Below are 23,819 nucleotides of genomic sequence, written 5' to 3' on the forward strand. Positions count from 1 at the left end.
GGTTGTTTTGTAGGTAAAGTGGGGAGACATTGGGCCTCTTAGGTGCTGGGGGGAAGTAAGACAACTAATATTCTTCCAGCCTGTTCCCAACTGGAAATAATAAACTGGTAAAAGAACTACTTAGTTAATGAATATGGTTTTCAAAACGTCATTGGGATTGGCTGCCTTTTAAGTTTGCCATCAATGAAATATAGTAATTTCACTATTACAGTGCTCAGATAGTGCTCAGTAAAACCATCTGGAGGCTCTTGTGCAAAGCTAAATGGCTAGAGTCAGTTATTAAAGGCAAATTAGTAGCAACTTTTACTCTAAGTCTAAGTCAGGTTTTGGAAACTCTAGGCTGAGTAGTAAGTATTTTTAACATCACAAGCCATGTGGTCTGTGTTGCACATACTCTAAGTCAGCCATTGGAGCATGAAAGCGGCTATAGATAACAAGTTAAAAAAAATGAGTGAATTTGTGTTCTAATAAAACTTTATTTATGGATAATGAAATTGGAATTTCACTTAACTTTCACATGTCATAAAATATTACTTTTCTTTGACTTTTTTTTTTTTTTAACCATTTAAAAACAAAAACCATTCTTAGCTCATGGGCCATTCAAAAACAGGCAGTGGGCTAAATTTGCTTGTGAGTCATAGTCTGTTGACCCCTGCATTAGGAATAGAAGCATATGTGGTTTTAGTTGGCTTCTTTTAGGACTTTAGATAAATTTATATATTTCCTATTTTTATAAAATAAGTGTTTTATAAATTTCTCCCCAAACTCCCTCAAGCTTTACATGTCCTTATAGAGGTGATTTTCCAATCTTAAACTGGCATGCTGAGCAAAGCGTTTAATGGAAGTTCGTTTAGATTGATGGCACAGTTAAATTTTTAAATAAAAGCTGAGTGATAAAACATGTGAATCGATCCTGTAAATATTTCTTATTCTGCTTTGTATGCTTTCCCCCTCTTCTTTCTTTCTTGTGTCATTGGTTGAGGTAAATAGATTTTAAGCCATTTAGAGTTTCAGTCAAAACAATTATGTGGAATATGTAAATTTGGTTATTCCACATGTTTTGTTGTAATTGCTTAACATGAATGTATTTGAGTATCTATGATTGTTCATATTTGCAGTCATTTTTATTCCATTTTAACATTTTTAGAAGAACCTGCCATCCCATATAATTCCAGCTGAACCCAAATTAATTTAACTAGGTTTACAAGTAGGTATTTTCTGGAGATGTGTAACTGTACAGGTTACCATGCCTTCACTGGCCTCTATGGACTGGAGTGATAATCTTCTGTTCATTGTGTATGTAACTGTTCATTGTGTATGTAACTGAAATCTTTATTGATTTTTTCTTCCTGTGGTCTTTTCTTTAAAGTGGTTCTAAAAAGTCGTAGCTGTTCTATAAAACTTTCATCTTGAATATGATTCCATTAGCTTTAACTATGGCCTGGCTTTGTGACTTCAAGAGTGGGTCTTTTCAAAGACACCAGTGATTTCTTGTTATGGAATGATGTGGCCTTGTAAGTGCACAGTACATAACTTTTGGCAGACTCACATTTGCCACGAGCATATTTTCTGCTCATTTGGTGTGGTTCTTATTGCTGCTTAGTAACCCAAATGAGTTTCCAGGAGCAGTGTTTTCACTATGAAAGTAGCTTTGTGTTGCCTATAAAATCATCTCTGTTAACAGCACAATTGAATGGCAGTTATCCCAGGAATCTCTGTTTAGTCCTTCTCTCTTCACCCAAATGAGATTTCTTTAATTTAAAAATATTTGATGGTGGTAGGGCAGGATTAAGCTTTAGGTTTTTCTTCCAACTCTCCCTTTTACTTTATCCACAGAGATATGAACCAGTACTGCCAAAAATAAATTCGATTTTGAGGACGAGGCAAATCAAATAGTCCATAGGCACATGAATATAATAGGAAAAAAATAGAGGGCAAAAAAGAAAAAGTTTAGGAAAAGACTAAATATTGTTAGTGCTTAGCACCATTCTTCTCAAAGATCAGAGGGTTCAGTTACATGAATTCACTGTGGCTCACTCTAACTCTGAGGGGACTCTTGCCCTTATCATTCAGTTGGGAGGAAACTGCTGTATTTCTCTTTCAAGCTGGTGCTAGAGTTGGGTTATGAAGCAGAGAGAGCTTTACTCCTTAGCCACCATGTATCAAAAGGAAAATCAAATTCTCCTGTTGCCTTTTGTGTGTAAGTTGTGAGAGTATAGCATTTTCCCACTAAAACTAAATTTATTCCCTTAAGAGACTGTGGGACCTTCACAGTTGTGGAAATCTGTGTTGAGGACCAGTGTTATTTAATATTGCTTTGCTGCCATTTTTTAATCCTTTTCTTGGCTGTCTCTCATCCCTACCTTTCAAGCTAAGTTTCTACAGCTGCTTATTTTTTTTTTTTTTCATTGCATTTATCAGTAGCCATATGGAAAAGTTAGCATCTTGAATATAGGGTATTTTTGAGATCTCCCTTTTCCAAGGTATGTATTTTTGACTGACACAGCCATATAATAGAAAGAAAGTACAGGATTGACATTAGGAGACTTCAGTTTGCAGGGAGTGGGTGTGGTCAAACAGTTCACCTGCCTCCCACATGGGAGGTCCTGGGGTTTGGTTCCCAGGTTCCCAGTGCCTTCTAAAGAAGACAAACAATGAGCAGACACTGAGCAAAAACAATGCACAGACAGTGAGCAAGCAATGAGCAAAAACAAACAAATAGGGAGTGGATGTGGTTTAAGCAGTTGAGCGCCCACCTCCCACATGAGAGGTCCTGAGTTTGGTTCCCAGTACCTCCTAAAGAAATAACAAGCAGAAAATGAGCAGAAAACAACAAGCAAACGACAAACAAAAATACAAAACAGCAACGAGCAAAACAGACTAGGAAGCCATCTCAGAGGGCAAAAAAAGAATTAAGTTTGCATCCTGGCTATACCACATAGCTTTGTGCCTCAGGTCAAGTTTGTTAACCTTTGAGCTGTCCTTTAACAGTCTTATTCAAGTCACATGACTAAGCAACAGAATCTACATTCAATAAGATAAGGTGTTTAAAAGTACTTCACAAAATTGCCTCTCATTCAGTGCTATGAGTTGTACTTGGCTCATTGAATCTGAATTGGGTTCTCAAAAATGCAAAATGATGAAGAAAAAAGTGAAATTAAATTTAATTTTGAGCTGAGTTATTGATAGTATGATTACTCAGGATTCATCCATTTATTTCTTTTTTTTTTTTTTTTTTTAACATTTGGATGGGTGGATAGGTTAATTGATTACTTCTGATATGGGGAGAAGAATTTAGCTCAGGGAGGCATCCCTAGGTGCTCTGAGAATAAGCAGATAAACTTGAACTTGCAATTTGTTTGCTGTTAACTTTTCTCCCTAGAGTAGGAAGTTATTTATTGATGCTAAAACCCCCTGGAGTTAGCACTTTGTGCTTGAACTGAGAGCATATAACCTAGGCAGACATGTTCAGGTTTACTGTGCACTTCTAACAGATTATCATCAACTATTTATCATGGGCTTGGATCTAAGGAAGGCAGCACACAAGATTTTCATAAAAGCCTTATCAAATAATCACTTGGAAATAAAATATCCTAGGGTAGGTCAGGTTACCAGCTATCATCTTTCTTAGCAATTCATGTTGTAGGGAGATAGGTGATTTTTCTGGAAGCCCGATTAGCTCTTTTTGGCTTTTTTAAAAAATCTCCTTACCTGGTTAGGGACAACTAGAGTCATATATGTTTTAGAGATGAAACATGTTAATTACATCTCTGTACAGTTCCTCAGCCATTCTTTAATGTTAAAAAACAATTCCTTTATATTCTATAAGTTACCTGAAAGTGTTCATGATACCCAGAGTTCTTCGTTTTGCAGCTTAAGATTCATTTCTTAGTTCTAATCTATAGTTGTTTTTATATGTGAAATAACTTAGGCCTACAGCATTTTTATTACTTTGCTTATACATGCTTAGTATTTCATAGCATGTATCCATTTATTTGTTTGGTCATCATTTAATACATTATTGAGTTACTAGCAGGTAAAGGACTCTGTAGTAAATGCTGGAAACTTGAAAAGAGATCCTCTCTGCCTTTGATTACTGCATAGGCCTTTTTTCATTAGCTTTTTATTTGGGGCTAACTTTTAGACATATAAAAATGATACAAATTGTACAGAATTTCTCTATATATATATCAGAACCAGGAAACTAATATTGGTACAATACCATTGAGCTAAAGACCCTATTTGAATTTCACTCATATCCTTTTTTTGTTCCAGGATTCCGGTTGGGATCCCACCTTGCATTTAGTTGTTATTTCTCCTCAGTCTTTCCTTATCTGTCATGACCATGACACTTTTAAAGATTATTGATAAATTATTTTGCTAAATGTCCTTCATTTTATTCTTGCCTGGTTGTTTTCATGTGATTGGAATGAAGTCAGTGCATTTTGGGCAAGTATCAAGTATATTGATGAGTGCGTAGTATCAGATTCTAGATATTAATATGTGATGACCAGGACATCTTGGTTAAGGCTGTTTCTGCCAGGTTTCTCCATTGTAAAGTATCTTTCCCCCTGTAATTAATAATTTGGGGGAGATTACTATACAAGTTGTTTTACCCACTGATTTTAGCATCCATCAGTGGATCTCATCTGCAACAATTATTACCTTGGTTCTTGCCTCCTGGGGATTTTATCTGATACTGTCATTTGTATTGCTCAAATTGCTCTAGCTTTGGCCATGAGAAGTTACTTCTAGTGGGTTCTTACATTCTTTTGACAAGCCTCCTCTACTCCCCCCCCCCCCCCCCCCTGGTTTCTGTAAGTTGCTCCAGACTCATATTTCCCCTGCCTTAACCCTGGAACCAGCCATTCTTTAAGGAGTGCTGGTTCCTTTTAATAGAGAATGGTATTTAGAAACCAAGATCTGGATATTATGTATGCTTATTACTACTAGATATTATTGTTTATAGGCCTTCTCAGGCTACGGAGCTAGGAAATACATGTATGTTTACTAGCAAATGTATATAAACACCTATCTCTCTGTCAATTTGTTTGTCTCTCTATCTATATAAAAACAGTGAGGTAATACGGATACGTCAGATTCCAGCCCAGCACCACAAACCACAAGGTTCATTTTTATTCTTTACCTTCCCTTATTTGTAACTTTTTTCTCCAACAGTGAGGAATTTTTCTTATTGTTTAAAATAGATTTACTTGTTTTGTTTGCTCAATTCTAGAATATACATGTATTATGTCTTTGTATTCCATTTTTGTTCTTCCTGGTCGATTATGACAGTTTATTTTGGGGCTGTCTGAAGGTATATGGATTGTTACTATGGTTCTGAGGATCAGAACTATACAAAAGATATAGTCTTCAACCTTGCTACCATGTTCTTCCAATTCCTTTCCCCAAACCCCTTTTCCACTCTCTTCCACCCACCTCCTATGGGAAACTGATGGTTTTACTTTCTGGTTTAGCTTTTCTATACTTTCTTTTTCATACACAAGCAAATGCAGGTTCAGTTTCCAATAACCCCATCTTTTTTTATGTGAAGGAAAGCATATTGTACTTTTGCGTTGTGCTTATTAACTTAATGGTATGTTTTAGAAATTCATCCCTATCCGTTCATGAGATCTTTTTTTTTTTAATGCTGCATAGTATTCCATTGTGTGGATGTATCATAATTTATTTAGCTATTCTCTTCTTATATGGAATTTAGGTAGTTTCTAGGATATTGCAATTATAACACATGCTGCAATGAATATCCTTGTGTACATGTATTTCTTATTGTTGGGTGTGTATTTTCAGGGTAGATTCGTAGGAGTAAGATTACTGGGTTAAAAGGTTTATGTGTATGTGGTTTGTTAGATACTGTCAGATTTTCCTTCAGAAGACACATACCAGGAAGTAGACTGGCTCAACTGATAGAATGTCCGCCTACCATATGGGAGGTCCAGGGTTCAATCCCAGGGCCTCCTGGCCCATGTGGTGAGCTGGCCCACGTGCAGTGCTGCCACACGCAAGGAGTGCTGTGCCACACAGGGTTGTCCCCAGCATAGGGAAGCTCCATGCGCAAGGAGTGGGCCCCACATTGAGCTGCCCTGCGAGAAAAAAGCGCAACCCGCCTAGGAGTGGCGCCCCACACATGGAGAGCTGACACAACTGAAAGGAGACAAAGATTCCCGGTGCCACTGAAGAGTACAAGTGGACACAGAAGAACACATAGCAAATGGATACAGAGAGCAGACAATGGGGGAGGGGGAATAAAATAAATCTTTGGGGAAAAGAAGGCACATACCAATTTGCATTCCTCTCCCCACCAACAATGTATGAGACTGCCTGTTTCTCTAATGGGATATATGGTCTTATTTAATTTTTAATTTTTGCCAATCTGATAGGTAAGAAATGATGTATGAGGGTCTTTGTGAATTATCTGTTCTTGTCCTTCCCCACTTATCCATTGGGGTTTTGCCTTTTTTGTTCTCTCTCAGAAATTTCTTTATCTGTCTATGGTGTATGTGTTGTACATGTTGTAATTTTTATTTTAATCATGCAAGGCTTTTTTTTTCTCTAGTCAAATTTATCAATTTTTTTCTGTCATTACCACTGGATTTTGAGTCATAATAAAAAGAGTTTCCCTATACCACATTTAAAGAAGAACTCTTCCCTGTTGTCCCATCATTATTTCAGTGATTTGAGATGATACCTTTGTCATATATTATTTTTCATATGTACTTTGGGTCTCATTCTGGATTTTCTACTCTGATTTTGGTCTATTTAACTATTTATGTGCCAGTACCATACTTTTAATTGTAGAGGCTTTTTAGTATGTTTTCTAACATCTGATGAGGCTAATTACCTCCCTTTTTCAGTTGTTTTTCCAAATGAACCTTAGGATTAACTATTAAGCTTAGTGTTAACTTTTCCCCATGAACCTTTAGTATTTAACTGTTAGTGTTCCATAAAATAGCTTGTTGATATTTTTATTGGAGTTACAAATTAACCTATGGAGAAATGGCATGTTGAGTTTTCCTCTCCAGTAACAGGGATGTTTTTCTATTTGTTCAGCTTTGCTTTTGTATTTTAAAATTTTTTCTTATATAGGTTTTGTGCATTTTTAAATTACATTCATGCTTAAGCATTTAATCTTATAAATACATATTGAACTCTATATCCTGATAATAGAGAGTACACATTTTTCTTAAGCACCTTGGCGCATTCTCAAAACTTGACCATGCAGTAGTTACAGAAAAAATCATCTATATGCTTATAATGCAATACAAGTAGAGTGATAAGCAAAAACAAAGAACAAAAAGGCTCTCCCACCTGGAAATTAAAACTTCCTATTAAACAACTCCTGGGTCTAAGAGGACGTACAAACTGAAATTAAAGATTTTTCTTAAAATGCCAGTAAAATTATTTTATATATATAACATATAATTAAATTATAATTTAAGTGGCAGTAAAATAGAATCTGTGGCATTCATTTAAATCAGTGTTCAAAGGAAAAGTAGTTACACTAAATACATTAATAAAAATGAAAAAATTAGGGAAACGGACTTGGCCCAGTGGTTAGGGCGTCCGTCTACCACATGGGAGGTCCGCGGTTCAAACCCCGGGCCTCCTTGACCGGTGTGGAGCTGGCCCATGCGCAGTGCTGATGCGCGCAAGGAGTGCCCTGCCACACAGAGGTGTCCCCTGAGTAGGGGAGCCCCATGCGCAACGAGTGCGCCCTGTAAGGAGAGCCGCCCAGCATGAAACAAAAGTGCAGCCTGCCCAGGAATGGCGCTGCCCACACTTCCTGTGCCGCTGACGACAACAGAAGCGGACAAAGAAACAAGACGCAGCAAATAGACACAGAGAACAGACAACCGGGGGAGGGGGAGGAATTAAATAAATAAATAAATCTTTTAAAAAAAATGAAAAAATTAAATCAATTCAATTCCCAGCTCAAAGTAGAAAAAGTTCAACAGAGCAAATCAGAAGAAGGCACAAAGAAGGAAATAATAAAGATAAAAGTAGAAATTAATGAGGGGGAAAATATTAGACCTATAAATCAAAGTCCTCATTTTCAGTTCTGCCATGTTAAAAAAAAAAATCATAATGGGAGCAAGTGGAATTTATTCCAGGAATTCAAGGTTGGTGCAGTATTAGAGTTTCTTTATTAATATCATACACCATATTAATAAATCTAAGGGATAAGACATATAATTATCTCTGTAGAAGCCTCTGACAAAAATTAACATCCGTTCAAGATTTGAAAAAAAGAACCCTCAAGAAAATAATAATTGGGGAATACATTCTTAATATGATAACAATAAATATCTAAGTCCTAAAGCCTAGTATCCTGTTTAATGGATAAGCACTAGAGGCATTTAAGATAAAAAGCACAGCAAGGATGCACACTATTTCCACTACTTTCCACATTGTATTATTAGCTAGTGTGATCAGAGGTAGAAGAAAGGGTAAAGAAGTAAGGCTCTCTCTTTTTGCAGAAAATTAATTGTATACCTGGAAAACTTCAGAGAATCTATTATAAAACTATCAAAGAATGAAAGAGTTCAGTCCTGTAACAGGATATAAAATTAACACGAAAATTAATAGCCTTCATATATATAAACAGCAGTTAGAGGACATAGTGATGGATTAAATCCCATTTACTACAAATTTATAGTCATTTATCAGATCATATGCTCTGATTCCTACTGCTTTTGGTTTTCTCTAAACCAGTTTTTCTCAGTGAGGAACACTTTTTAACTCCAAGGGAGACATTTAGCAATGTCTGGACACATTTTTGATCATTACAATGGTGTGGTTGGTGCTACTGTAAAGAAGTTAGGGATGTTGCTAAATATCCTATGATATGCCGGACGGTCAGTTCCTTACAGCAAAGAATCTTTTGGTCCAGAATATTAATAGTACTGAGATTAAGAAATCCTGCCCTAAACATTTGATTTCCAGTGGCTGTGTTTGTGTTAAGAAACATTTAGATTTGTGGCTTGCTTTTGTATCTTTAATTAATACAGTAATCACTCCAGTGAGGAAATACAGACTTTATTATCACTTTCATTTAGCATGAACAGTGATGGACACAATTTGTTTTATGTAGCATTGAGTGGTATACAAAGTTTCGTGTCTTATTTGTTCTTAATAGCTTTAGAGATCAGCATAGCAGGAATTATTATCATTCCTATTTAGTGGATAAAGGAATTTATGTATTTCTTTGGGTCTTCAGTGACTTAACTATCTTGGGGATGGGTAATTAGTTGCAGAGAGAATTGTTCCTCTAAAAAAGTATTCTTATTCTTTTTGTTTTGTTTTGTTTTGTTTCCAGAAGCTCATTTTAGTTCTGATTAAATACTAGAGATATAGGTCTTAGGTCTGGAAAGTAGTACTTAGTCCCTGTTTTTTTTTAATCTTATTATTCTATATCAATGCTTCCAATATAACTTTCTGGGATGATGGAAATGTTCTCTAAATCTGTGCTGTCCAGTATAGTAGCCACTAGCCCTTATGGTTGTTTATATTTGAATTTAAGATTAAATAAAATTTAAAATTTAGTTCTCTTCAGTTGCACCAGTTATGTTTTAAGCACTCAATAGCCCTGGATTATCTTCTAATTTCTACCTTCCAAAGGGGTTTTAGCATTGTTATTTAATTTAAAATACAGATCTGATCTGAGCCTGTCTTAGCTTCTGCCCACTATTGCAGCTTGGGTCACAATTACTTAAGCTGTTGGGAGAAAAAGAGGGCATTGCGTTTTACTTTTTTTTTGGTAGGAAGTATATGAATGTTGTCATGTTGTAATCTGTAGCCAGTTCCTGTCACTAATTAATACTGTGGCCATTAGCTGGTATGTATGTTGTTAGCATGTACTCTCATGGCATCCTTAGGTGAATGGAAAGCCTGCTGTAGCTGTGGGAGACCACCTCTTTGGAAGCATTGGTACATGCTATTGAGGTGAACGGTGACTTTTGATCCTCCAACTCCATCTAATCTAATCCCAGTCTTTGGTTTCTACTTGACACAAATATAACTGGCTCTGGCCTCCAACGGACATGGAGTTCTTTCAATCTGTCTGCCTCCTTTGGAGTCTTGGAAATTCTTCCATCACTTGTGTGTGTGTATTTATGTGTGTAGTGGGAAGGTGGACTGTACTGCATGGTATAATGTTTCTGGCATTTACTTTTGGTAGCTGAGGAAACTGCTTTTTAGGAGGTTGTAGTATTGTAAGAGTTTTGTGCTAGATCATGGTTTTTGTTGGTAGATGGACCTGGAAACCCTACTGCACTTCACTGCAGTATTTCTATGAAAAAGTGTTTTCCAACTTAAAATCATTTAACATCTGAAAATTTGAAAACTTTTTTTTTTTAATATATGGGTGCCCAGCTATTGATATAAAAATTAAAATTTCTCTAAAAAAGTTTCCCTGTCATGTTATTTCTTGTTGGTTAAAGAAGGAAAAATATTTATGGGCCAGACAGAAGCTGTATTCTAAAGAAATAATAGATGATATTATTTTGGTTTTAACCATTATACTTTCTGCCTCTCTCCATGTAGCAGGAAGAAAAAGCCCATTTTGCTTTGATATCTTCGAAAGACTTTAGACTGAATTTTTCTCAAAGCTATTTAATTAAGGTTTCAACTTTTCCCCTTTCATTTCTAGTTGTTTAGTATCTTTTTCATCACATTCCTGCCCCCAATTCTTCTTTATGTTTTGATTAATTTTGCTTTATCCCTAAAATGGTAAAACAAAAGCAGTTAAGTTATAAAGTTGCATATTTAAGCAGTAATGGGCATTATCTTACTACTTTTGGCGCTGCCTATTTTCTGAATAGACTACCAAGTAATAGGTTGCTAGCCATAGTGTACATCCTCTTAGAGTACCATGTATTCATTTATATGCTCTGTCCCCACCCCATTCCTCCAACACTATTTTCAAAAGGTTTGCAAAGAAATTGAAGATATTACTAATTTTTGTTATTGTTCATTTTCAGAGGGAAGTGTAACATCTCTCATTTTTCCGACATATTTGCTGCTAGAGAGTTTAAAGCCCGAGTGGATTCATTTTTCTACATATTAGGCTACAACCCTGAGACAAGGTAAGTGAGTCACTTGGGCCCACTCATTGAGAACTTTTGCTTTTCTCACTTTTGTGCACACACATGTGTATGCACATGTGAACCTCTGGGCATATACTAGTAAGATAAAGCAAATGATTCCAAAATTCTGTAGCAAAGCTCTTTGGGAGCAATTGTAATTATTTCCTTTTACTTTTATAAGGAAAAGAAAAGTGAAAAAATTTGGGTTTAGAGGAGAGAGAAAGACATAATTTTTGGTCATCTGTGTTTTGAGCTCATTAAGAATTGAATACACATCTGTCAAGCTTTCTGATAGCATATTTTAAAAACTAGGGCATTATGGTTGGTTACTCATTTGTTTTGTTCACTTTGGTAACAAGACACCAAAAACACTCATTAACCTATCTTTAATAAGAGTATTAATATGTGATGGACAGTTCTCAACCATATGGGTAAAATCCATGTGATAGTTTTTTTTTAAAATGAAAAATAGTAGGGCCAAAATAATTATTTGTTTCTGTCTGTGATGGACCTTATTTTAACGTAGTACTTGGGAGAACTTTCAAGAGAGTTTATGTATACGTAGTTACCCTGTATCAATCATGGAACTACATGTTTTATTAAGGATTTTTTAAAAAAGGAATGTTACCACTTGATCAAATGACACTAAGTGACATATATACAAATATAAAGATTTAGAAAGAAAGGATTTTTGACTCAAGGAAGTTGGTGGAGGAAGTATACTAACTTGTGTTTATAAGATGGACATTGTTTTAGTGAAGTCTTTTTTCCCTAGAGGATGCTGAGAAACTAGAATGTTATTCTTTGAACAGTCAACCTAAGGTTAATAAAAATAAAGATGATCTTCATTATGGTGTATGAGACTGCATAAAGCTTTGTTTGAGGCATGTATGTTAGTCTCGCTCTCTCCCTCTCCTTCTCTTTCTTTTCTCTGTGTCTGTCTCTCTCTCAGATTCTAGACAGTTACTGTAGCAGTAGTAGTAAAATGCTCACCTCTTTTGCTTCCTCTCAGAGTAACTGTTTTAAAAAAGAAAGAAAACAATAAAACTTGAGCTTTTGTGTTCATTTTCAAAAGTATGTGAGATCCAATGACATAAAAACTGGTGGTAATTTTTCAAAAGCATCTTATATTTTGAAATGTTTGTTTTGGTATATGCATTTATTGATGGCCTTACATATTTTCTTATTGTTCAGTTAAAGTGTAAAACCCTTGAACTTGGATCTTTATGTAGATACAAAGGAGTCTACTTTTTAAACTGTGGTAAATAGTTGTCAAATTGTACAAATTAGATTGTATTAGTGAATTGGCAAAATAGCTTTTGTGTTTTAAATGTTCAGGTTCAAAACAACCAACCAAATATATTTTTTACTAGTTCTGGTTATATATCTGTTTTTGCTGAATGCTTATTTAAAATGATATATAACTTACCTGTGTAAGCTAGAGAATAAATACAAGTTACTGTTTCATTTTTCATTATGTGTTGGTAGAAATCATCCACGATGATACGTCCCATCAATTTTGTTTTGAAATGTATGTTATGGAGAGCAGATTTAGCTCAGTGGTTGAGCACCTGCTTTCCATGTATGAGGTCCTGGGTTCAATCCCTGGTACCTCCTTAAAAAAATAAAATTTAAAATAAAGTAAAATTAATGTGTGTTAGGTATGCAGTAAAATACTATTATTTGCCTCCAGCTTGACAAAAAAATAGCACACCTATAGCAGCACATTTACAGGATCTGCATCCCAAATCACTTTTATTAGTGCCTTGACCTTCCTGGTTATCATTTGTTCATTTCTACTCTTATAAGTACTTGAGGTGTGTTGGATTAATTGAATAACTATTTGAATGTATACTTATGAGTAGAGTTTGAGGCAGATCTCAAGCTTCTCACAGTTGAAGAGTAGAAGCCACTTCTAAAAAATTTGCAATAGCAGAACCATTGATGACTCTGAAATTGAGACAAAATTTATGTGTGTGGCCTCCTGCCCTAGCTTGTTGGTCTCACCATTGGAACCCTCTTTATGTCTCTGAAGTTTCGTGTTTGATGTATATAGTTCCCACAGCTGCTCAAATGATTGTGTCTGATTTAACAAAGGATAGGAAAACAAATGGCTTTTTCTCCATCTGGTTTATTACAACTCAGTCCTTCAAATGCTCAGAGTACATAACCTTGCAAAATTTATCTGTTTTTGTCTCTTTTAATTTTAAAAGTCATAGAGCTGAGTGATGGGCTAATTTTGGTATCGTTCTCACCCCTTTTTTTGAGTGAGACTAGTATGTAATCATGGCTGCTTAGTGCTAGAGGCTAATAACTCTTAGTACGTTGAGTCATTTAAGTAAATATAAGTTAACATGGTGAGAAAAATAACAAGCTGATCTTCTGATTGGGTAGTAAATTTCTGAAATTTTGCCTAGGTCAGTAAGAACATGGGAAGTTGGTGACTAAACATTTAGACTGTTCCTTTCCCCTTAAATAATGCAGAAACTTCACTCTAAGTGACCAGTTGAAAATATACTTAAGATGGAATTGTGTCTTTTTCTCATAGCACCCCCCCCCTTTTTTAAGGTGGTACTGGGAATTGAACCCAGGACCTCATACATGGAAAGTAGGTGCTCAACCACTTGAGCTACATCTGCTCCCCACAAATTTTTTGATAGCAGTTGAAAGTTGATTTATGTAATTTTCCATCATTTGTTTAGCATATCACCCAGCACTGAAAGCTTGAATTTTTTTCCCCCCAGATTTATTTGCATAGGGCCTTTTTAAACCTCAATGCTGGACAACTTTTTTATTTTCCCAACATAATCTGGTCATTATTTTTTTGAGTGTTATGTTTTGTCAGGATAGTGGTTGTCCAGAATTTTTTGAATCTGCTGATACTACTACTTTACTGAACGTACTTTTGAAAGTAGGAAGCAAACTTTTCTATGATCTTGGGTTGATTGCCTTTAAAATTTAGGGAGGAAGGATTTCTTGGTATTTGGCATGGAATTACTTTGGTATTATTAGATTTTATGTGTTTATATTTTATTGATTTTTTTCTACCTTGAATTCTGATGATTAATACTAATAAAGCATTCATAATAATAAAGTCCCATAATCTCTTATTTTTCAGTTCTGAAATCTGAAAATAACAAATATATGCTAAGTTTGGTGCCAAAACTCATTTTGGTGGCCAAACCTGACCTGAACTGATGTGAGGCTATTTCTATTGTTAATTTAATTCACTTTGTGTGAATTTGCACACATTTTACTGCAATAATAGTAATGTGATAGAATATAGGTGTGATGATTTGAAGCTGTATGGACCCCAGAAAAGTTATGTTCTTAGAGTTAATCCATTCCTGTGGTGTGGACCATTGTAAGTAGAATCACTTGGTGAGTAGGATTTTAAGTTAGGATGTGATCTACCCTTTTCAGGGTGGGTCTTAATCCTCTTACTGGAGTCCTTTATATTTATATGAGAATGAAAATTAGGCAAAAAAACGAGAAAACACCACACAAGCAAGAAGCTGAAAGCAACGAAATCCAGAAGAGAAGGGACAGACTAGCAGATGCTGCTGTATGCTTTGCCATGTGACTGAGTAGTCCAGGATTGCCAGCATCCAGTTTTTGAGAAGAAAGCATAACTTGATATCTTAATTTGGACATTTTTCTCAGCCTTGAAACTAAGCTGATAAGCTGATAACCCCCCCATTGTTAAAGTTGACCCATTTCCGGTATACTGCTTTTGGCAGCCTAGCAGACTAGAACAATTTGGCTTTTGCTCAGACACTGCTGGGGTATTACTTATTGTATGACATTTTCATTACAATACTTTTCTAAAATTCAAATAATCCTGAATTCTGTAAAACCTTTGACCCTAAGGATCTTAGATAAGGGATTGTGGATGTGTAATAGTGTTGGCCATGGCATTTAAAGTACAAAACTTGGCAAAATTTAATTGGGGCAGATGTTTCTAACTATACGCAGGCATGATACAAGATACAAGGGGCTGACAAGAGGTTTGCCTCTAATGTGGGTCTAAACTTTGAACTCTCAGAAATTGGGCTATGCTATTGGAGTTGGTTTTGACATCTTTGCTGTCAGGTTGTGTTCGTTTTTGCTATGTGAACAAGATCCATTCCAGATTTACTTCTGCTGTCAGGATTTCTGCAAGACAATGTTATGTGCTCTCTCTGTTGTTTTTTTTTGTTTGTTTGTTTATTTGTTTTTAAGGTACTGGGGGCCAGGGATAGAACCCGGGACCTCTTATGTGAGAAGCCAGTAGCTCCTCAACTACTGAGCCATGTCGACTTTCCTGAGTTGGTTTTATCATTTCTTTTGCTTGTTGTTTATTTTTGTTTTTTCAGGAGGCACCAGGAACCAAACCCTGGACCGCCCATGTGGGAGGCAGGCACTCAAGCTGCTCAGGCCACATCCACTCCCTATGTGCGCTCATTTTGTTTAAAGGGTCTCATATAGAATCTGCTTAGAAACGTAATGAAGTCAGTGAATTTCAGCTCAGAGGACTTAATATAAAGCGAGTTAGACTTTACAAATATTTGACGCAAAACACACCAGTGTTCTTGGTTGGATTAAAATAAGTTGGTTTTAGTTTGTAGAAAGAGAAAAGGATGGAGACATGGCTAAGTGTATTCCTTTAATATCCTTTGGATTTTTTTTATTTTTTTATTTTTTTAAAGATTTATTATTTTTAAAAAATTTTATTTCTCTTCCCTCCCCCCTCTAGTTGTCTGCTCTCTGAGTCCATTTGCTACATGTTCTTCTGTGAATGTTTCTATCCTTGTCAGCGGCACCGGGAATCTGTGTTTCTTTTTGTTGTGTCATCTTGTTGTGTCAGCTTTCCGTGTGTGCGGCGCCATTCCTGGGCAGGCTGCACTTTCTTTCCCGCTGGGCGGCTCTCCTTACGGGGCGCACTCCTTGCACGTGGGGCTCCCCTACGTAGGGGACACCCCTGCGTGGCACGGCATTCCTTGTGTGCATCAGCACTGTGCACAGGCCAGCTCCACACAGGTCAAGGAGGCCCGGGGTTTGAACTGCGGACCTCCCATGTGGTAGGCGGACGCCCTATCCATTGGGCCAAGTCCGCTTCCCCGCTTTAATGTCTTTTGTATTTGTCCAATACCTTATGGCCATTTAATCTGCCTACTTGGTTCTTTTGTTAAGAACTGCTATTTGGAGATACCAGCCATATTGTGTTCTACTGTGATGCCATTTCATCTTTGTGTCCACGGGAAAAGCCTGTACTTCCTGAACTCTGTTTCCATTTCAATAAAATGGAAATAGTAAAAAGCTATCTTTCACAGGTTCTTTTTTTTTTTTCTTTTTTAAAGTTTGAAAAATATCAAGATTTTTTTTCCTTTCTAATCCTGTAAAATGTTAAGTTTAAAAGCAAAACATGAACTACTTCCCAAGATGTCTTGATCTTCTACCAGGTAGAATGCCTAACCATCTGGTTGACCGTGCTGGCATACGGAAACCTGAGTACTGTGGATTCTTTGCTGTGAATCCTATAAAAGTTTTTGAAAATATACATTTGCTAAGAATATAAGAGTAGCTTCTTCATTGACCATAATGAAATGGATCCAACAGTCTTTAATTGAATTAATAAATGGTATTCTTGTAAAACATGCCTTTTTTTTTTTTTTTTTTTGAGGTACTGGAGCTGGGGATTGAACCTGGGGCCTCATATGTGGGAAAGCGGCGCTCAACCCCTGAGCCACACTCGCTCTACATGAAACATGACTTTTTTATACTCAGTATTTCAGTGAAAAATGTGAAGGATCTAAAATTGAAAACTTTTTTTTTGAGAAATGGATTTGGACTCTTTAAATCAAAATGACCAGTCCTCCTGTATAGAAATTAGGTTTTGCTGAGTTCTTGGTTATTACTCCTGCCTCTTCCCATTCCCCACTTCACAAGTGTAGTCTGTTGGCCAGTGCCTTTTTTTTTTGTTTTGTTTTTTGTTTTGTTACCATACTCCTGACTCCTTCCACGTTTATACCCTTCCATTCCTCTACTCCTTACCTTCCAGTGAGTTAGTAGTGGGAGTAAGAGTAAGAATAAACCCTAGTAAGAACAAAACATTTGATAGTGGTCATTTGAGAAGGGATGGCTTTGTCTTTTTTAAAGATTAATTTTCTTTCTTTCTCCCCCACCCTCTTGTTATTTGCATTTGTTGTATCAGTTGTCTTCCTTGTTTCCTTACGAGGCACTGGGAAGTGAACCTGGGACCTCTAATGTGAGAGGGACGCGCTGAATCACTTGAGCTACCTACCTCTGCTCTCTGCTTTGTTGTGTATCTCATGATGTTTTCCTTGTGTCTTGTTGTGTCAGCTTGCAATACCTGCTTGTCACACCAGCTCACTTTCTTCTTTAGGAGGCACGGCAAACAGAACCAGGGACTTCCCATGTGGTAGGTGGTAGCCTAATCGCTTGAACCACATTTCCTTCCCCTTTGTCTTCCTTAAATCATTAAACATGAACTTCTGCTTACCAGAAGAATAGTGTAATAATATTTAGGCTCCTACAGTGCAGTTAGGGACAAAAACATTTGAAATTTAGCATTTTGTATTGATGGTCATTGAGAATCTTCCCCCTCCCCCCTCCATCCTTTCCCCTCTCCTCTCCCCCCTTTCCCTCTTCGTCTTATGAAAGTGTCAGCCATCTGCTCAGAGACTTGGTCTGTACCACCAAAGCAGCTAAATATGTTCTTGGTTCTTTGTTTTTTTTATCGTGACTCTTCTCTTGCTGATCAGGTGGAAAACAAGTTGACAGCTCAAACCAGATCCTTATCATTTCTTATCCTATCATTTCTTATCAGGAGACGAATGATGTGGTCACCTGCAGCCTCTTTGCTTTTCTCTCTTCAACCTCTTTATGTCAAGGACATCTGGGATCTATTTTAAAGTGAATGATGAAGGAGAGGGCCTCCTCAAATGGAATTTAGCCCATATATGATTCCCCCACCTCCCCACAACTAACGATGAGGTATTTGCCTTCTAGGAAAGAAATTAACGTTGAGTTTTCAGACCCCATTAAAATTTTGCCAGTTTTCCAGTAATGACCCTTATAATGAAAGAATTCATTCTAGTGTTGTAGATTTAGTTGTCATATCTTGCTCATCTTCTTCAATCTAAAAGTTTCCTCAGTCTTTTCTTGACTTCATGACCTTGAAATTAAAAAATTATTACCAAGCTAATTATTTTGTAGACTGTCCCTCAGTTTGCATTTATAATGTTTCTTCATTGTTAGATTCATGTCCCATATCTTTGGTAAGGATATCACAGAAGCCTTGTTTTCTTTTCTCTGCATCCTGTCCAGTTCTCATTTGTCCTATTGTGGATATTGTTCACCTTGGTCAACTGAATTAGGTGGTGTCTGCCTGGCTTTTGCACTGTAAAGTTTCTCCTTTTCCTTTTGTAAATAATGACCATTTATGGGAAAGTACTTTGAGATTATGTAAATATCCCCTACTTCATCAAATTTTCAGTTCATTTACTTATATCATTATGGGCTAATGGTTTCCCATCTTATTCTGTGGCTTAAAATCTGTTACTATCTGTAGCAGTTTGGCATTGTTTATGAATTCCAAAGATAGTTATTAGATTATGTTTATAAACTTGTCTGTCAGAGATATCACTTTTAATTGGTTAAATTATGATTAGGACTTTGATTGGGTCACATCAATAGGGCATTGAGTGGCGGCTGGGGACTCTCAGAGAAAAGATACGGCCAAAGACAGAATTTGGAGTTTTAAACTGGAGCCAAGGAAGTGAACACACAGCAAAAGAAGAATACAGAGGAATAGAGATGGTCCCTTAGACATGACAGAAAGCCATTTGCCTGATAGTCTACAGCTGGCCTTGTGAAACAAGCACAGCAGCTGAGCCCAGAGAGAAATGGAGCCCCAGGAAGAAAAGAATCCAAGAAGCCTGAACTCTGGCAGACATTGGCAGCCATCTTGCCCCAACATGTGACAGTAGACTTTGGTGAGGAAAGTAACTTATGCTTCATGGCCTGGTAAATGTAAGCTTCTACCCCAAATAAATAACCTTTATAAAATCCAAAAGATTTCTGGTATTTTGTATCAGCACTCCTTTGGCTGACTTATACACTGTGATTATTCATTTTGATGTCAAATTGTCCCAGGTTTGGGAGAATGATATTTAGAAACCAAGATCTGGTACTAGGTGCTTATAACTACTCTCAGGCCTTCCAAGTAAACAGACCTAGGGAATGAGGTGTATGTGTGTGTATCCATTAGTTCCTACCAAATTCTTCAGTTCTAATCCCATACCCCATGGGGTTCCTTCTAGTTTTTTTCCCTTATTTGTAATTCTCTTCTTTAGCAGTAGGAAACCTTGTTCCATTATCCTTCATATCTTTACTTCAAATCTCTTATCACCAACCTTGCTCTCTCCCATACTTTGACACCCATGCCCAGGTTTCTTCTGTGCATAGATAATACTCATCACCTATCAGGCTCCACTGCCTGATGCCTGGCCATCCTCCTACAGGGAAGTCCTCCTCACCCAGCTTGGGCTCTGGCACTCTATACATAGAATTCCTTTTTACCTCACTTGTGAACACCAGCTTCCCAGGCTGGCTGCCATCTTATGCTGATGCTCTCTTTACCTCTCTCAGACTTTGTTACACCCCTGTCTCCCATGGGCATCTTGGTCATCCTGCCTTGACTTGGGCATTTTATACTGGGTCAGCCTCCTCCCTATATATCCTTCTACTGGCACCAGCTCTGAAACCATATGCTAGGCTGCCACCCCACAAGGACACACTCCTTACCTGTGTTCTTTGACTCCTCATGCTATTCCTTCCCTTTATTCTTTACCTAAGGCAGTCCCTTATAATGTCTCTAGGATTGATTTATTCAAGAAAGGACTTGGGGAGAAGGGGAAAGGTTGTGTGAGCTTACTTAACTCTTAAAGTAGTCCACTGAGTTTGGTGCTATTATTATTCTAATTTTAAAGATACAGGATCCTAGGGCTCAGAGAGGTCCAGCAACTTAACTGTGATCACACAGTTGGCAGGGGGCAAGGCCCCCTAATTCTACAGCACATGCTTTTTCACGTCCTAGTACATAAACGTTCAAGAGAACTGAAAAAATTTTAAAAAGTCAAATTCAGGGAATTCAAATTTGTTTTAAGAGATTTACAATTAGGTTTTAGTAGATTTAGCATTTGCTCCTTCTGAGTATGACCTCAACTCAAGGAATCAGATTTGTAATACTGTCTCTTAAAGGTTCATGGGATAAATTTGTAATAACCACCTATTACACTGTTTTGGATGTCCCATTATACATAGCCGAAAAGTTGACAACCTAGAACTCTTTTATTTCAATTAATTTGGATTTGAGACATTTCAAAATTCACTTCTGTTTTAGTAAAGTGACATCTTCTGCCCATAACAGATCATGGTCTTTGTATAGTTTTTGAGGATGAGTTGTTAGAGCTGGATAGAAATATTTTCGTTTGCTTTTCCTCTGCCATCCACATCTGAACTCTCTTAACATTTACCTCATATGGCAGGTATAGGAGACAGTTGAGAGAGTATGTGTATACTTGGGAAACAATCTACTGAACTTTTAAGAACTTAAATAAAATAGGACAAATGGTGAAATTTGATCATTTCAAAAACATCTCACCAGGAAACATGTATCAGTTTTGACTAAAATATAATAAAGCTGCTTTTACATGTAGAGCTGAACTTGTAAGAATTAAGAGAAACTCAATACCAAAACAACCCAGGGTGAGAGGGGACTGGCTTGGTTGCTGATCTCCTTAAGAAAGGATCTTTGGCTTTAACATCTACTGGGTTCAGGAGGTGATGCCTTGATATCAAGGGGTTTAGAGAGTTGGAACGGAGAGACTTTCAAAAGTCAGGACCATCAGAGGCCTGTTCCCTTGGGGAAAGGGTGAACTAGATAAAATTTCCCTAACTAAAGGGAAAAAAACTTACGTGTTCAAGCTAGGGACTCTGGCTCCAAAATAAAGAAGAGAAGGAAAAGAGGGAGGATTCTCTTTATAATTCATAACTTTGGGCGTTGTCCCCAAGACATATGGGGTTTTAATTATTCTTTTGAAAAAATGTAAGACCTTGTGGGTGAGAAGATAACCAAAACCATGATCTCGTGGAAGACACAGGAATGCCTGCAAAAGCATATGTAAACTTTCTCTTTAGGGACCACTCTCTCATTCAAATGGTAGGATCTCCACAGATTAAAAAAATACCTTCATGCTCAGCTCACAGTAAAAATATTCACAATATATTGGAAGAAATCATATACTATCAATTTGAATCAGATAAGTAGTAAGATAACACACCCAAGAATTTTAAATACTAGAATTGTCAGAAAGAGACTACATGAAAAACTTAAAGTACAACTTTACTTCCTCATGTAAGCAAGCAAGTTTGAAGGGAATTAATTCTAGGCTAGTCTGGTGGCTCCACAATCAGCAAACCTAGCTTCTGCTAGCTTCACCTGCAACTTTTATCTTGTGACTCAAAATTACACTTAAATGCTTCCCATCACATCCAGAGATTTTAGCCTGGAATAAACTGGAAAAGTAAAGTACATGCTTTATCCCTTTCAAGGCAGTTTTCATAATTTGCATAGGACAGTTCTTTTCATCTCATTAGATCAAAAAGGGATGAACACGCTTTGTAGGTAAATTCTACCAGTGTTACAGAGAAGAGAAAAAGATGATTAGGTTCACTGTGTCATTTTAAGAAGATAATAAAACTATTATATAAAACCTGTATAAAGATAGTATGAGTAAGTAAAATTTATAGGTCACTCTTATTTATGAACGTAGATGTAAATAGTTTAAATAAAATATTAAACGAATCTAGCTGAATATTTTAGAAAGTTGGGTTTATAAAAAAGAATGGTTTAATATTAATTTTTCTTTTACCATTTTAACCTACCTAAAGGAAAAATATACAACCATCTTGATGTAGAAAAAGCACTTAATATAAATTTCAATACCAGTTCCATATTAGGAGTGAAAAACACCTTAACAAAGTACCCATAGAATAAACCTTCCTTAATCTTGATAGTATTTACGAGAAACCACAACACGCGCCACACTTAACAGCAAAGTGTTGGAAGTCTTCATTCTAAAGTTAGAATGAATATAAGAATTCCCATGCCCAGTAAAACATGACAAGGAATTATATATGAAGATTAGGAATGAAGAAAAGAATCTTTATTATCAGGTGTTATATTTTTACTATAGAAAATGTTGGAAAATCTATAGAACTAATAAGATAAATTGCCAAGCTTGCTGGATATTTGATCAATATATAATACTCAGTTCTATTTTCACATACTAGGAACAAAAAATTAGAAGGGGAAGTTTAAGCAAACTGCTTCTGAAAGCCTCCCTTCTGTTATTGTGAAGTTAGGATGAAAGTCAAATTGAATATTTTTTTCCCAACAAGAGTTTATCTCCAGAATTTCCTAAATGTTAAGGTGTTTTTAAAATAATAAGCTTTATTTTTAGAGCAGTTTTAGGGTTACAGGAAAATTCCACAGAAAGTACACAGTTCCTGTATATGTCCCCTACCCCCAAAAAACAAAACAATATACTACTATCACAATACATAGTTTTCCCTATTATTAACATTTTGCATGAGTGTGGGACATTTGTTACAATTGATGGACCATTATTTATACTTATATTCATAACTAAATTCAGTAGTTTACATTAAAGTTCGCTCTTTGTGTTGTACAGTTCTGTGGTTTTTCACAAATGTGTCATGTTGTATATCTACCACTATGGTATCAGAGTACTTGAAATGCACTAAAAATGCCCCTTACTCCACGTGTTCGTCTCCCTCCCTTCCCCTGAGCCTGTAGCGCCATTGATCTTTTTTTTACTATCACTACAGCTTTGCCTTTTCCAGAATGTCATAGAGTTGGAGTCACATGGTATATTGCCTTTTCAGACTGACTTCTTTAGCTTAGCAATATGTATTTAAGGTTCCTCCATGACTTATTGATAGAGGAAATAACTCATTCCTTTTATTGCTGAACATATTCATTTGTATGAACGTACACCACAGTTTATTCTTTCATCTATTGAAAGGCATCTTTGCTGTGTGCAGTTTTTAGCAACTAATAAAGCTGCTATAAACACTTGTGCAGGTTTTTATGTGAGCATAAATTTTCCCTACCTTTGGGTCTGCACCCAGGAACATGATTGCTGGGTCATATGGTTAGCTTATGTTTAGCTTTGTAAAAAACTGCCAAACCTTCTTCTAAAGTGACTGTACCATTTTGCATTCCCACCAGCAGTGAATGAGAATTCTTGTTGCTCTACATGCTGGTATACTTTTGATATTGTCGGACTTTTGGATTTTAGCCATTTTAGTAAGTGTGTAATGGTATCTTACTCTTGTCTTAATTTGCAATTCCCTAAAGAGATATGTTGAATATCTCCATATGTTTATTTACCATCTGTATATCTTCTTTATTGAAGTGTCAGCTCTGCCCATTTTTCAGTTGGGTTAAAAAGTTCTTTCCTTATTTTGGATACAAGTCTTTAAATGTTTATTTTACACATATTTTCTCTCAGTCTGGGGCTTGTCTTTTCATTCTCTTAACAGTGCCCTTAGCAGAGCAGAAGTTTTACATTTTAATAAAGTTCAACTCATAAAGAATGTTTTTATTGCTGGTTTTGCTTTTAATTT

General features: G+C 36.4%; 1 protein-coding gene across 14 annotated transcripts in view; it reads left to right on the forward strand.

Moving 5' to 3' along the window:
- The window catches only part of RERE (arginine-glutamic acid dipeptide repeats), a 517,403-nt gene that overhangs the window by 313,918 nt on the left and 179,666 nt on the right, over positions 1–23,819 (forward strand). For all 14 annotated transcript variants that reach the window (XR_011649764.1, XR_011649765.1, XM_004481866.5 and 11 more), the window contains one exon: positions 10,998–11,102. Coding sequence is in view for 12 of the 14 variants with exons in the window: in XM_004481866.5 (XP_004481923.1) it covers positions 10,998–11,102 (105 nt within the window). In the remaining 2 variants the exon portion in view is untranslated. The remainder of the gene's footprint in view (positions 1–10,997; positions 11,103–23,819) is intronic.

The sequence above is a fragment of the Dasypus novemcinctus genome, chromosome 9 (assembly GCF_030445035.2).
Source record: "Dasypus novemcinctus isolate mDasNov1 chromosome 9, mDasNov1.1.hap2, whole genome shotgun sequence".
Lineage (NCBI taxonomy): Eukaryota > Metazoa > Chordata > Mammalia > Cingulata > Dasypodidae > Dasypus > Dasypus novemcinctus.